The following is a 16,281-nucleotide window of genomic DNA, read 5'->3' as shown; positions in this document are numbered from 1 at the left end:
GTTTGAAAGAGAGAGTGAAGTCAAAGAAACTAAAAAAGAAACCACTGTTACACTGTCAGTGCAGCGCTTAACAGAATTGAGAAAGAAAAGGTGTTTCCCTCCTTAGCAACTTCCAGCATCAGCTCTAGAAAAATCATGTATCTATTCTTTATAAATTAAGATTTTTAAAACACGTTTAACATCTTCTGGATGTAGTTTGATGAGAAATGTGATCTGCTGCTTTCTACTGTTCCCTGTCTTTTGATCGCGTTGACAGATGTGACACAACAGAAAAAAAAACTCTTGTCTCCTCACAATGGGAAAGGAGTCAATTGCCTAGTCTCAGTGGGTCAATGCATTTTAAAACCTGGTTTTGAAAGCAGGCTATGGTATACCTTGGGGGGCATAGAGGGGCACTGATGGCGAGTGGAAAAGCATTGAGTAAAATCGAACTTTAATGGATATGATTTATGTAGGGAAGATAAACAAAGAAGAGTTTGCTGACCTTTATTGCCCTCAAATTCCAACTTGGATCCTTTTTTATTAGTTGCTTCCCCTATCAGTGTTAATGATTATTTGTGCAGGGCATGAATTTTTTCCGCCTATGAACCACTGCAATAAAGCGCCACAGAAGAAGGTGCAATAAGATGTGGTACTGTACTTGTACTGTACTGTACAAACTTCAAACAAACAAAAATATTGCAAAATTGTATGTTTGAGAAAATGAGTTTCTTTTTTTGATACGAGGACCGTTACTGTCACGTCATGCCTTCACATCATCTCTTCACTTGTAATTAAACTCAAACAATTAAGGTGACTCATTATTTATTCACTGAGTGTGTTTCCACTGCACGTTTTTTGCTTTCATCAATACATTTACTTTTCTACCTCAGGTAAGCATGCCATTTGAAAATGCACATAAAAACAGGGGGGGCATTTGTCGTTTTAAATAGAAGACTTCTTCTCTCTTTTAGTCATCCACATGTTTGCATCTCTCTGTCAACATTTGGCATACCTCCTAGGGGTCTGAGTGGGGCTCCATTGTGGCGTATGCGTGGCCCAGTGGGGCTCCCGTTGAGCTCCAACCGGCCCTTCTTCCCCGGCGGTGGCAGGCCGCTGAGGTCTGGGCTGCCTCCCCTCCGCTCAGGACTGTCCTGGGTGATGGGACTCTCCCCTCCTCGCTCCATCCTCCTCCACACCCCGAGAGGAGCTCCAGCCAGAGAGAATGAGTCTGAAAACATTTAAAGGAAGAAAGTGGTGACAGGGTTACAAGTTGGCACTATATGTGGGAAACTGATTTTTTGTGAAGCCGAAATTCTTCAAGTGGATTTTATGAGTATAACTGAACTATTAAGGGGAATAAAAAAAAATATATTGTCAACAAATCAAATGAAAACACCAAAACAAACAATTGATTGATCCATTTCACAAGTATTGTCTGTGTAGCAAAACATATCTTCCTCTGTGCCATAGAGCACAGTGGAGGATATGTTAGTTTGTTAGTTATTTTAAAGTCTTCCCTACGGACTGCCCCTGACAGGGAAGAGAAGTCAGAAAGCATTGAGCAGAGTAAGTAAGTAAGAGTAAGACATTGTTGGCTTTGTGTTTTCAATGGAATTTGTCCTTTAAGTGGCAAAAAGTGGTTTCCAAATAAGTGGCAGGATTTAAACACACAAACAAAAAGACGTTTGCTGAGCTGTCAGCTCTGGAAGAGAGTCACATGCAGAGCCAGACCTTCTAGAGGAATAAACACCCGAAGCCACATCAAATCCCGCCGCGATCCGGTGTTGCTCACAGACAGGAGTAGAACTCACTGATTACATTGTAACTTTAGGGATTAAAAAGTGGATTTATTTTCACTTCTGTTTATCAACGCCGACTGCAGCAGTGATCCGCAGGAGTGACCTCCTTTGTTGGGCATTTATGTTCTGTAATGTTGACTGCAACTGAAGCTGAGAAATGTACTTTCCCTCATGAGTGTACCGTTACAGAGCGGAAAGGGGGAAAGAAGAGAGAGAACTGGAGTATCTGGTGAGTGCTGAGTTTAGTGAGAGGTTGGCCTAATATTCAAACACAGACACTCTCGGTGCATGATGTCGCTCACTAGTTTACAACTAACGTACAGTAAAGTCTTCTGGCTGTTTGGGGCAAATAAAAACGCACAAGAGTAACACAAAAAAACACAAATGTTACCATGGTCAAACTCGGCTTCTGGCGACCACCATTGCTGATGACAATCTGCCTGATGTGACTCGGGCACAAATGTTTTATTCTCGCTAGGTCTTGTTTGCCAACTTCCTTCCTCACTCTCTGACTCTCTAATTAGTTATAGCAACAGTTGATCAGAAGAAATACACCGTTATCTGAGTAAACTCGGGAATTGCTCTGCATTTGAACATTGTTGGAGACATTTGGGATACTAAAAGCAGCACACAACTCAACAAAAGATACAACAATGGTCTAGTTACTTTTAAGACAATTGAATGCAGAAATTTTAGCTATTATATTTTTAGGTAAAGAACTGACACAGAGACAGAGGAGACGACAGAGAGAAACCGTGATTTTCAGTGTTTGTTGAGTGCTTAAACTAGGTAGTGACAGGCTAGGATCACTTGTGTGTTTGTGCTTAACATGTTCATAACATGTGTGGCCACTCACATTCATGAGAGTGTGAGCCTCATGGGTGGGTGTCCCCTGATAAAGGAGCGTCAGCCAAATGTCTAATACAGGGTAATGCCATTAGAAAGGCTGCCAGGCCAGACAGGGGACACACGCCAATGTATCAGAGAGCAGCCAAGTCGCTCAGGCCAAATCAACTGCTTTTATTTACATACGAGCCCCTGGACAATATCTGCCAGCATGTGTGACCCTCAGTGAAGAGAGGGAGATTAGAAACTGTCTGTGGAAAAATGGTGAAGAGAGAGAAGAGAGCAAGCATGGGAGCTTTACATATTGGAGTATGGAAATCAAGTTAGTGAGCAGATTTGACAGTGGAAAAACACAGAGGGTCTCCGCACTGAGTGACACTGGCCAGCAATTCAGCAGAACAAATGAGGGAGAATCCATGGTTATTGTTTGAGTGTGACATATTCCACAGCGCTTGATTAGAAACCTCACCCCCCTCACTTTTTAATATTTCTGCAGCTCGTACTGCACCAGCTGTCGTAACTCTGAACAAAAGGACAATGTTTTGCTCGGTGGTGTCTGTCGGCCTTCCTCCTCCTCCGCTCCTCCTCTTTCTGCCCCTCTCGCCTTTTCTCTACCTTCTATACCGACTCTCATTCTTACACAACAGCACAGCTCAAAAACACCAGCCACCACAAAAAGAAAAAAAAAACAAACTCTAAATCTGAGAAGTATTAAGAGCTTGGGCAAAATTTCAAAATGAATAATAAATTAAAAACATTAGCTTTGGCATGATTAAAAAGTGTGGGAGACAAAGAGGCCAAAAATGTAAGTGGCAAAGTTTAATAAAAGTGGCTTAAAAAAAGAAAACAAGTTCAAAGAGTTACACTGAGTGAAAAGCAATGAGTTTCAATGTGAGCAGAGTGGTAGCCATAATTCACAGTGTGAGGCTTACTGAGAAAAAGGGAGGCTTTGCAAATAAATCCAACCACTAACAATGTTGTAGCTTCAATAAAAAACAACTGAATATAGCAGAACATTGAAAGAAATTCACTCGCTGCTGTCAGAGGCAATTTAGAATGAGCGCTGCTCTTCAGCGAGATGATACATGTAAGTTTACCTGCCTTGTAAAAGTGGAGACTGTGGAGGGGACAGACAGGGAGGCCAAAACTAACATTATTTATTTCTGCATTTTCACGTCTGCTTTTAAAGTAATCCTAGAGGGAATCTGTCTGTGTCACAGACAGGTCCTAACCTGCTGTAGCTCCCCCGCTACTGACGATCCCTATCAAGACCTGGCCTCGGCGACATCTCACCATCTCACTTGGGACACACATGCATGCATACACACACTATAACAGATACTCACAGTTTCCCAGAATCACGTAATCTCTGAACACATCCTGCGTCAATTACATTTTATTTGGTATTTAAGCCAAGAGATAAAGAATTTTATCGTGCTATGCATTTTTTGGCTGACTTGGTGCCATCCCAGAGATAAGATGTCCCACCTCAACAAAACAAGTAATACCACGTCAAATGATTACCAGGTCATGAACAGTCAGATAACACATATTTTTAAGCACGTGTAACAGGGCCCATGATATCGGAAAATGTGATATTCTGGTGTTCTGTGATATATATTGCAAGTACAAGAATTTGTACCATATACCTTGAATATCTCAACAGAGAGTGGCTGAGTGACAACACTGTTCATATCTTTCAGGTGCTGCATCTCAGAGCTTGGCTTGAATGTCAAAAAAAAACAAAAACATCTAACAGCATGCAAAAATCTCAAACGTGAAAGTGCCAAGTTAATTTGAAGCATTTCACATTGCACTTCCACCATTATATTGTTGCATTATATTGTGAAGGCGAAGTATGTAAATGTTTATCAAGGTATTTGTTAAACACCTTAACTCCCTTTTGGACACTTGGGTTGTTCTGATATGAGACAAGTATTGGAAATGCCTCAGATACGGCATAAAATACTGGACTGTGTATCAGTCCAAAACCACATCATTCATTCATCAGAAACGTGAGCCTGCTTCTTCCCAGCAGTGTTCTGTCCCCCTGTATACATCAAACTTTACTGTGCATTTCTGGTGGACACCCATAAGGGAAGGCTGGTAAACAAATAATGAGTGACAATGTATAAAATCACAGTTGAAATAAAATATAACAAAAGTATGCATTTAATATGTCCTTATATCTACTTAACACTACATTACAGTGTGTTTTAGCTGCCTTGCAAGAGCAGGAGAAGGTTTCTCTGTTTCTGCCTTCAATTTGGATTTAATGGTAACACTTTATAATAACCATCCCTGATTAATGGTACATTTATAATGAATAATTCAAAGTAAACAGATATTTCACTGTTAACAAAGGCATGCTTTATAAGCTGTTTATGAAGCATTTGTAAAGGTTTTTTAAATGTACCATTTACAAAGAATCTGTTTCAACAATTTCTCAATAAATGGTTTATAAAGCATTTCAGTGTTTGTTGATAATAAAATTACTATTAACTGAAGTTTAATTGAATATAAATACTCTATTTATTCGTGATCATTATTATTGTGTATTAGTGTTTTTCATTTTCTCTTTCCAATACAGTTACATGAGTAGTTACATTAAAAAAATTCATGTGTAGGCTGCACTGGGTTGTAATATCTCTTATGCCTGGCATCTCATTTCAGCAGCGAAACTTTGTAACAATACAGAGTTTTGAATAAAATATTCAGTGCAACTGTATCCTGTAGATCAGCGAACCAACATGCAGATCAGCGAAGCAGTGAATTATTTCATTGGTCGTTCATTGAAACAAAGTACTTTCGTACATCCCTGTTATTTTATGATTTTCTCATATCTTCTACCTGGTTATATCTCAAACTATTTAACAGTGCTGAGTGACATGTAAATAATAATGTGGGCGTAGATGTGCGTGTCTGATATCACACCACCACAAAACATCCACAGTCACAGACTGATAAATGCTAATCTATTTATGCTATTATTATGGGTGTGTTGAGCAATAACCTTTTGTTCTAAAGATTGTCTTTAAACAAATGCGAGCACCCCATGATAACTGTGTGACACTGTGTAGTACTTAATAGCTCTGACTGACACTAAAATGAGGGATTTGGCAACACTGATATCAGCCTTCAAACACTATGATTGTTATCATCTATATCCTAAATCCGTCTGCTTTGCATTGTGTGATAAGGTGTGTGATATTAACTATCACACACCTTATCAAACAGTTAATAAAGAAGCGATAAGAGGTGCTGTTACATATCTGCTATGGAAACGGGGACCAAATGTAATGTCTTTTTGATAAGGAGAGGGTCATAACACATTTCCCAATTCATTGCTTGTCTGGTCAACTGTTACACCTCTCAGAGAAACACATCAATTGATTCTGAAGAATTATTTTTTAAAAAGAAACATTTGCCATTAGACTGTCGGACTTACAGAAAGAAGCCACTCTGCTCTGTTTGTCCCGCATTGTGTTTGATACTGGGACAGCCTCGTGTTTTGATGATAAGCCACAATCAAATTCCACATTATTACACGTTCTAGACATAACAAATACATACTGAGGGCCAAAGACAAGATTGCAGAGCAAAAATGTAGACACACCCAAAGAAATAGAAGAGTAGGACACAACAACAAACACACCTATAAACAATATGTCCAGCTCAAAGACGTAAACACACACAAACAGAGGCTAACATGTAATTCAAAGCCAGTCTAAACTCTACAAATCAGACAGCTGACAAACACTGATTGGTAGTCCCATCCATTTGAAGGACGTATGGTATTATGAGTGGTGTAAAGAAGTGTAAAGTGGGAGCTGCTGCAAGGAACTTGGAACGGGCCACGAAAAGCTGCTTTCCACTTTTTAAATCCTTCTGTCATCTAATGTTGCCGTTTCTGTAGTTTATTATTTTATTTTTTTCATTCCCATCGCTGTTTCTCGTGCCTTTATGTTTGCCTCACCTGGATGTAGTTTGGAAAAACACTTTTAGTTGCATCCAGCTGTGTTAATGTCAGGTCTCTGATGAAGCAAGACGTGTAGAAAATGTAAAAATTAAAGCCTACGGACAGGCAGGGTAAAAACTCCTTGGCCGATGTGTGTTTTTGAAGATCCACTCCACAATGACTACACACACACACACACACGCACATGCACTTCTCCACTGTAATCCCATTGTGATAAGTTGTAAGTGTACAGGAAACAGAGAGCAATAAACTGTGCAGCAAACTAGCGCACACACTCTGAGATTTTACAGAAGACAGAAGTATAACAGGGTAATTGTGGATGAAAGTTAACGCAGTCAGCCAAACAGCAGGGTCAGATGTTCAGTAGGTTCATGCATGAAACCGGTTGGTCTCAAAGTGTTAGTAAGGAATACAACTAACCTCACGCAGTGCACCGCTGAAGAGAGTGTGGGCCAAACCTACACTGCCTCTGAGTCTGTCCTGCTCTAACTGCTTCCTGCTATCTCTCTTACCGTTATGATACGTGTCTGTTAATGAAAGGTTGTGCCTTTAACATGCAAACCAGGCAGAGAGAGAGAAAAAACTTAAGAGAGCATTATTAGCGCTGATAGCTGGGCCGAACGGGAAAGGCGTCACCTATAGGAAAATATTTAGATACGGCTGTTCGAGATCCACTTTTATAGCAGGGTTATCAAGCTATTGGTTCATGCTTGGCGCTGCAGCACAGATAAAAGAAGGCGTGGGGAGGAGAGGGAGTGATATTAAAAGCCCTGCTGTCGCCGGCCACATACTGAATGCACACACACATGTATGCGCAGGGAGGGACGGACACACTGAAGGATGGAACGTTTGGAAATGACTGCTGTCACACTTCTGTTGCGTTTAGTATGTAGCAAAACAGGCAGAAAAACACTCAGGAGGAAAACTATGTCCCTCAGAATTAGTTTTTTAAAGTCTGAAAACAAAATGGGAACAACATGAAACTTTTTATGTGGTTGTTTATGAGAAATGATTGCTGTTAGGGAAGGTTACATTATTGTGGAATTTGCCGTTTATGGCCATCAGATGTGTTACTGTGAGAGTGTTGTGATGTGGGGAGAGTTGGTGTGAGGGGAAGAAAGACCTTTATGGCAAACACACACACACACACACACTAATACACAACTCCTTTTCTGTAGCTCTGGAGAGGGTCCACGGGTTCAAACGCACACACACAGACACACACGCAGGGAGGAAAATTGAGCAGGGTGAGGGGGCCAGACGACGGCCCCCCTGGCAAACATGTTTGGCTCTCTCGTAAACATCTCATTTGATAATACGGGATGAAGAGTTAACAGCGAGCATTTATAGCCTCGCCCTTGCAACTAGAGGATGCAAACGCGTGCCTAAACACACTCATCCCGTGCTCACACACATGGAGTCACACACAGACAGACAGTAAGCCGCACAAACCACAGCCAGCATGCTACACAGACTCTCTGCTTTAACACTTCCAGGGACCACACACTGACTCAGAATACAGCCACACACAGCAGGGACAGATACGAGTATGAGGTGCAAACGCACATGAATGTATACAGTGGGGGGGGGGGGGGGGAATAACTGAATAGTGTCATCACATATGCCTGTGTAGGAGAGAGTGTGAGGAAATCTTGATGGTATCCTGAGGTGTGTCCGTCCACACACACATGCATGCACATTCAGAAGGCTGATGGTGCTCCATGAAAATGTTCATGAGGTACAACTTTACTGTTACAACCACACACACACACACACACACACACACACAGAGCAATACATGTATACACCAGTGCCAAACCCATCCACCACAGCTCACACCAACCTCACCAGAATGGGACTAACTGCGGAGGAAGGGGGCAGACTGGAAAAACAGAGCGCTCAGGTCTCAGCAGCTTTAAAGGAAATCCACATTCATCTCAGCTGATGATGAAAACGGCGGAATAAGAGACGCTGCAGTGATCTGTGAGAGCAGAGCAGCGGTGACAGAGGCGGACAGATGAGCATCATTAGTGAAGCTCCTCTCTGCCCACACAGCTTCTCCACTATCTAATCTGCAGTTTAATCGCGCAGACACACCCAATATTATGTGTGAACAGATAGCTGGGTTCACACAGGAAGGCAGGCAGAGTGGAGAAGGAGAGTTACTGAAGTAATGAAACGGAGGATTTTGAGTAGATTATTTTAACTCTTGGTGTGAATTAATTCTGTAATGATAATTATTTTCAATATCATTAGACTATAAAGTGACACGGACCTTTGAGAAATTATAATGCATGAGACAAATAAACGATTCATGAAATAAAAGTTTACATCAGCTAAGCTCAGAAAAATATAACAAATTCAGCCGGTAAAAAATAAAGTGACTTGAATGTATGCATGGTGTGGTAGAATAAATGACGCGCGCATCACATCAGAGCGCCTCAAATCTTCTCCGCTGTTCAACACTCTGAATGAGAAATCAGAATGAAGGAGCCTGACGGACCTGCACAAGGCCGGAGAAAATACGAGTTTCCCACTCTGTCTGACACGCAGACTCTTCCCATGTGAAGCCTGCTGTCACGGCCCCACAGCGCGCTGCGGCCCGTCAGCCTGGGCAAACCTGAAGCCGACAGGCAGGCCGCAGACCTGGAGCCTCTCTCCCATCACATCAGCTGAGACGAATCCGTTTTACCTCGCGGTGGCTCAAAAACAGAAGGAAAAAAATCTGAATGTTGACATTTACTGATGTTATTTTTCAAATGAGTCGGCTCTGATGGACGCATGACTCCAATGAGAAATGACGCGCAGATCAGCGTCACGGTGCCGTCATTATTCTCTGATAAATGACCGGGTCTATTCTAATTACATTCATTTTATCACAATTAATAATATTTGAGAAACGTTACTTTTCTCTTGTAAATATGCAGTTCTCCGTCCACACTTGAGTCGCACGTAAGTGACATTTCACACGTGTTTGACTGTGTGAGGAAGAGGCTGTAAACAGGAGCGCTGTATGGATTCCTGGTGGTTTGGGAAAGAGCGGAGCAGTGAGTCAGCAGCCTGCTGCTTTTTAAAGGTCAGAGAGGACGGAACAGGGCTCCAGTTTGGGCTGAAAGTAGCTGCTGTCAGTACAACGACTCTGTCATGTAGAGAAGCAATAAAAGAATAAAACACATACAAAAATGAGAAGCGGAAAAAACGATCCTATTTTTTACACCTGAATGTGAGGCTTTCATTCACATTTTACAATTCATTTTTCACTGCACATGAGGATGTAGGTTTGACTTCTTTCCTGTTTAGTGCAGGACAAACTATTGCTCTTGACTTGACGGTCTGCAGGAGGACTGCTTCTCATTTGCAGCCAAACGCATTTGGCTTTAGTTTCCTCTGATTACACAGAGCGGGCTGGAGGCCCTCGGACCCAGACCTCTGCACAGTCCAGCTCAGACCCGAGCTCTGTCACCTCTTCAGGTTTCTGAATGTTTGGGAACATTTCCACGTCTTGCTTCAGCTCTGCTGCTGACTCTGTTGAGTGTGTAGTGTGTCATGTGCTGCGGAGGTTAAAGGCCCTTGTACCTGCAGAAGACAGTCGGTCCGTGCTCTGCACCTCTCTGTCCCCTCGCTATGTTTTATTCAGCATTCGGCCCGTTTACTGCTGAACACGCAGTTTGGACTGACGCTATCTTTTATCTTTTATTTTTTTAACGTGTTAAACAGTAACATCAGTAACATCTCCCTCGGTGACTGCTTATTAATTATTCTTAAAAAGTTAAATAGTCAGTGACTTCCGTCCCTGAGGTGTTGTGACGCAATTTCAAGCCTTTATTCCTTATACGATATATTTCGACCTTAGCCGTGTTTAAATCTACACACACACACACACACACACACACACACACACACACACACACACACACACACACACACACACACACAGCGATGATGTGGATTCAGTGGTTGGTATTTATAAGAAGCAACACATAACTAAATATCCAACACAATTTTTCCAGATTGTCTGGCTTCTTTTATAACTCACGTGTTATTTTATTTAGCCACGTCGTTCTTGTTGCATATTTAAATACTTCAGTTGCAGCTAATATATCGTAGGAAATACTGACAGTGAACCAAAATACTTTTCACTATAAGAAACACCAAAGGGCCAAGGAGCTGAAATGCACGGTGTCATGCGCGGACAAATTTAACATGTAAATATGCCTCAATTTATAAAAAAAAACTTACAAAACAAGACTTACAGAACCAAATGACTGTATACTGATAGATAAACGAGGGACTGACGTAACACTTTATAATAACCATCATTAATACATGGTAAATTCATAGTTAATCACACTTCATAGTTCATAGTTATGCAATCATTTATAAACCAGTTAGTTGAACCAGTTTGTTCTTGCTGATTTAATAAATACTTTGTAAAGCATTTCAGTGTTAATAACAGTGAAAAGAATATTAACTAAAGTTTAATTACATATGGATTAACCATTTAATAATGATGCTCACTGGTTAGTTAGTGTTACCCTGGCTTATTCTAAGGATGTGTTTTTAAATTATCACTGCTATTAATTATTATTGTGATATTAAAATGGCTGGATGTCAGTTGTTATTAAAAATAAAAAGCACTAATAATAATAATGATGATGATAACAATAATAATAACAATAATAATAATAACACTCATAATCATAATCATAATCATAACAATGATTATAATAATAATAGAATACACTTGCAGTCTTTGTTCTTTTAACTCAAACGACAGTGACGATGATCCAGAGTTCCTCTCTGTAATATTACATTAATTTATTATTTGTATTTTTTAGATCATTTATATTCACTTCATTATGATTTACAGCTACTTTCAATCCGTTCCTGAGAAGAGCGTGTGTGTGTGTGTGTGTGTGTGTGTGTGTGTGTGTGTGTGTGTGTGTGTGTGTGTGTGTGTACATACTGTTTACGGCGTGTCTGAAGCGCTGCTGGCCGCTGAGGAGGCTCTGTCCATTGATCAGGAGTAGTGAATCCAGGGCTGGGCTGTGGTTCGGCTCCTGGACACACGTCGGCAGCGGATCACGATGGTACTGAGCTGAAGCTGCTGGACTCGTCGGAGCCGGCGGACCAGAGAGCCACAGGGAGAAAAGTTAGTGAGTGTGTGGCGGCGGAGCTGGGGCTGACGATAGCGCGCCAAGCAGCAGCGGAGTGAGCGGAGAGGTGGACAGACGCGGGAGGTGGACGGAGGATGCTGGTCTGGGAGGAAGTCCAGAGAGAGAGAAAGAAACAGAGGGGGAGAGAGAGGGGGGGGGGGAGAGAGAGAGAGAGAGAGAAAGAGAGGGGGAGAGAGAGAGAGAGAGAGAGAGAGAGAGGGAGAGAGAGAGAGAGACCAGTGCTCTTTCGGATCGGAGCGCGCACGCCAACTTGATATTTCAGATTCGGTCTCTACTTTGTTTCGTCCTCCCTTTTACGCGTTCGTTCGTCCGTCTTCTACCTCGCAGCGCGTCTCACTGGTGTCAGGCTGCTCTCCTCTGAACTCATGGCTTCATCCTCAGAAGAAAGAAAGAGCGCAAAAATAACCGGAAAACGCTCGTTAATGGAAACGAAACAGACAAACAGGAGGAAATAACAAAACGCGGACTTGACCGAAAAGCAAACCCCGGTGCGTGAGTCACAGCAGGAGCGGGATGTGTCGGTGCAGAGGACCGGGCTCTAATCAAAGTGTGTCACTTTCAATCTTTCCTGTGCCAACGGGCGCACTGACTGATAGAGGGAGGAGAGAAGGGAGGAGAGACAAAGAGAGAGGAAGGGAGGGAGCAGTGGGGGCGTCAGAAAACTATTCTGACCCATGAAAGCATTTTGTGGGCCGGATCTCGCTTATGGGACGCATTAAATATGTCCATCTTTACTGTCCATGCTTTTATCTGAAACATTTGATATAAACAGAGCTTTCAGACGCTGACCGCACCACGCGCTGCTTCTTTGCGATACATTACATTCTTCATTCAGCCTTTTTTTTATATAAATGATTATATTTGTTTTGAGTTTATGTTGCATTCATTCATCAACAGTTGCGTAATATTTGTGAATCATGTGACACTGGAGTGTTGTTACTATCAGACAGACCTTGACATTAGAAAGTTGGTTCTTTTCCACGATTAGAATATTTCTGCTTCACGCAGCAGGAACTTATCGCGCTATCAGCTCCCCTCTAATACTTTCACACGTCAGTATCATCCCACAGATAATCCGCCCAAGCTGAAGTCCATGCACTGATATATGTTAATAAGTAGCCTAATAATAAGTCAAAGATGAGCTCTCTCCCTCATTGTCTTTATTAGATGCCCTGGGTAAACACAGCAGCGGTGCGCAGTGTTGTGGGATCCCTGTCAATGATGCCCCCCGGTATGAGACGTGGAAATGTTTGGAAGATTTCTCCTCTCAATATTTAGTCTCAGACTGAATCTCAAACATGCTCCCTGAACTCCTCTCGCTTGCCGCGACACATCCCCCAGGCATCATGATGTTGGTCATAACGCCCAGGCGCTCACAGCGCACCACAGCAGGTCCACTTTCTGTGTCTAACTGAACATACAAAGTGTTAAAAAGTTATCAAATTACTGAAAATACAGAGAAGTCCTTATTTTCAAAACGTGCTCATTTACAAATTGTGTGTCAGGTGTGGGCGCAAATGGATAAAAAAAAAAAAAAAAAAAAAACAGGAGCTAATCCAGACAGCCTGTCTCAGAGCAGCAACATGACAGTAACAGCCATGGGTGATGGTAACCTTGTAAAAATAGATAACGTGTATACAGAAAATATCAGCTACATGGAGTCATGAAGAAAGTGATACTGTGTCTTTTGATAGAAACGGTTTGCTTCAGTCGTATTTGTTTAAACCACCAACAAAGGTCCACAGGCCACATGTGTAAACATGCTGCAACAGAAATGTGACACAAAAACTGTTTTTGACAGCATGTGAGTATCTAAGTGAGTGAAACCAGCAGTGAACGTTTTACATTTTTGATATGCTATAAAAAACATTACTCCACTCGTGTCGTCCTTCTTGTCTCAGTGGAGTTACCGAGGCTCAGATTTACATGCACCACTGTATCTATGGCCTTACGGTAAATTGCAACAAGGGAGTCTTTCATACACATTTTAACAAGAGCATGCGCAACCGAATTGAGCAACACAAATTAAGCCACAGGTTTGCAACATCTGGGACACAGTGACTGTGCGTAAAATGCTCCCAGGCTCGTTGGCTGCAGCGCAGAGGAGCCGCGGCAGGCACCAGTGAGAGGGGGCATGGATTACTGCGCGCTGCTGGCCTCTGGGCGGATGGAGAGCTGTTGGGGTCCACTCAAAAACTGTGCGTCGCGGGTTTTACGCGCAGCCTTCCAGGAAAGACTCGAGCTGCGATTTAAGGCTGTGCACAGGCCTGTTTGGAGACGTTCAATCCTCCTGATCAGTATCGGATAGAATCGTGCATGTCGTGTGAAAATTCAAGTAAATGACAAAAATCAACATAAACTAAAGCAGTCGAACTGACACAAAGCTGCTCTTTCTTAATTATAACCCGAACAGCTTGGGAGAGTACGTTTGAAGCACTCTGACTCTTTATCACCTGACATTTACTGTCAAATTTAAAGGCAGTAGTCTCGTGCACTGCATCATCATCAAAGGTGTACCAAAACCTGCACGCAGCAGCTACTACACCCCGCATCTTCTACTCACCTTTGAATGAAGTGTGGTTCTCAGCGTCAGGACACCTGGCAGCTCTGCTGCTCCCACAGAAGAGGAGTCAGGATTAAGTGGGAACAGACGGTGGCTGTGAGCCAGTCTGCTCCTCACTGCTCAGTCGTCAATATTATTAAATATGATAATGACGGTGACGATGAGTTCGATGCGCTCCGGTAAAACGGAATACATGCAGGCCTGTTCCAAACAATGTGTGTGTGTGTGTGAGAGAGAGAGAGAGAGAGCGAGGGGGGGGGGGGGGGGGGGGGGGGGGAGAGAGAGAAAGAGAGAGAGAGAGGAGTTACACATTTATTTATTTTTTTCAAAATTATATTAAACAATTTCTAAAAACTAGAATAGAAAGGAACAGATTTGGATTAAATCTCGGTGACACAAGTCTGCAGAAGTCTTGCAGTTATTTTAATTTCATCGTAAAGGGCTCGTTAGAGGCTGAAATTAGAGCGTTCAAATCCATTTAAAGCTTTCATTTTCACCATCCAGGCCGTTAAACCCAAAGTGTCTGCGGTTTTTGGATAAGGCGATATTAAGCTCCAAACTTTCCCCTTCGCTCGAGGAGAAGAACACCCCTCAGACACTCATGTAACCTGGAGCATTTGTAGTTTATTTTCACGTATAAAAGACAGATATCTTTAAATGAACTGGGCTGTTTGAAACTTGATAAACTTTCAGTCACTGCCGATGAGTTCCCGTTAATATTTCTTTAAGCTGTGCCTTTAGGAGGTGAAGATGCGAGGACTGTAGTTAATCTCTGTTAATCAAACAATTATTTAGGATGAAATATTTAATTACTGCAGTTAAAATAAATAAATCAAGTAAAATGTACACGTTATTTAAATAAAATTAAACAATTAAAATATCACGAATAAAAACCTGTAAAAAAAAAAAAAAAAAAGAAAAAAAAGAAAATGGCGTAAGTGACAGACTTTGTCCCTGTATTTAAACATTTAAACTATTTATCTCAGATGAGGAGAGCGGATATAACGGAGCCTTATTATGTCAAGTTAAATTCAGAGTTCTGTGTGTATCCTGGGGAGGAGAAAATGAAGCGGGGACCGAGCGGGTTGTGAACATCACTGCACGATATTTATTCAAAGAAATGTTCTGTTAACTAACTGCTTCATGCGCATTTCAGCTCATCATGCAAAGACATTCGGTTGCAGCGGGCGTCGTAAATTATTGAAGCCCGGCAGGGAATCGTTTGCCTGCAGAGCCCCTCCGCTGCATCACTTAGCCTACCAGCTCCTTCCTCTGTCTATTTTCCATTTCTTGGGGAACTCGGAATCTAGGAACGAGCCCAAACAAGCGTAAAAAGCGCCACAATGCCATGAAGAGGAATGAAATATTGATCCCTGAAATAGCCCCGATGGAACACAAAGTCAGAGGGCTGCTGTGAATAATTGACGTGATCCATGCGTCCCCAAAGCTTGTGTAAAACATGTTAGTGATTGGAGAGTAATGTGGGTCAGTTAGAATTATTGAGAACACATTTATCGCATAGGTGAGTTGTGTGTGTGTGTGTGTGTGTGTGTGTGTGTGTGTGTGTCTGTGTGTGTGTGTGTGTGTGTGTGTGTGTGCGTCTGTGTGTGTGAGTACTTCGACTGATTTCCTCATTGACGGTAAACATGTAGGTTTTTACATACAGCCTCCAGTTAACAGTTACCAGTACAGGCTACTTCTCAGACACCCGAAAGTAGCCTGACTCCCTTTAAAAATCTCTCGATTTGGTGAGTCTTTGAGTCTTAAGAAACTTCATAAACTTTGTGAAACAATTTCTACAACATATTCTAAAGCGTTTGGATATTCATATTAATTCGGCCAACTTAATACAAGGAAATATTTATTTCTTTATAAAAAAAAACATCATTTCCGCTTGTCCCAGTGACTGGTCACTCGAGACGGACATCGAGACGC

At 42.0% G+C, this 16,281-nt stretch overlaps 1 protein-coding gene across 3 annotated transcripts in view; it reads right to left on the bottom strand.

Moving 5' to 3' along the window:
- Positions 1-14,385, bottom strand: part of satb2 (SATB homeobox 2) — a 52,636-nt gene extending 38,251 nt beyond the window's left edge. For 2 of the 3 annotated variants that reach the window (XM_030427656.1, XM_030427657.1), the window contains exons 1-2: positions 11,573-11,903; positions 995-1,210 (exon numbers count right to left, since the gene is read on the bottom strand). In XM_030427656.1, coding sequence (XP_030283516.1) covers positions 995-1,166 — 172 coding nt within the window. In that variant the 5' untranslated portion in view covers positions 1,167-1,210; positions 11,573-11,903. Of the gene's footprint in view, positions 1-994; positions 1,211-11,572; positions 11,904-14,346 lie in introns of those variants that run through there. The other variant, XM_030427655.1, reaches the window with a different exon arrangement.
- Positions 14,386-16,281: the final 1,896 nt, after the last annotated feature.

This window comes from Sparus aurata, chromosome 9 (assembly GCF_900880675.1).
Source record: "Sparus aurata chromosome 9, fSpaAur1.1, whole genome shotgun sequence".
In the NCBI taxonomy this organism is placed as follows: Eukaryota; Metazoa; Chordata; class Actinopteri; order Spariformes; family Sparidae; genus Sparus; species Sparus aurata.
Note: the sequence above shows the minus strand (reverse complement) of the source record. Positions and strands in the feature narration are given on the sequence as shown.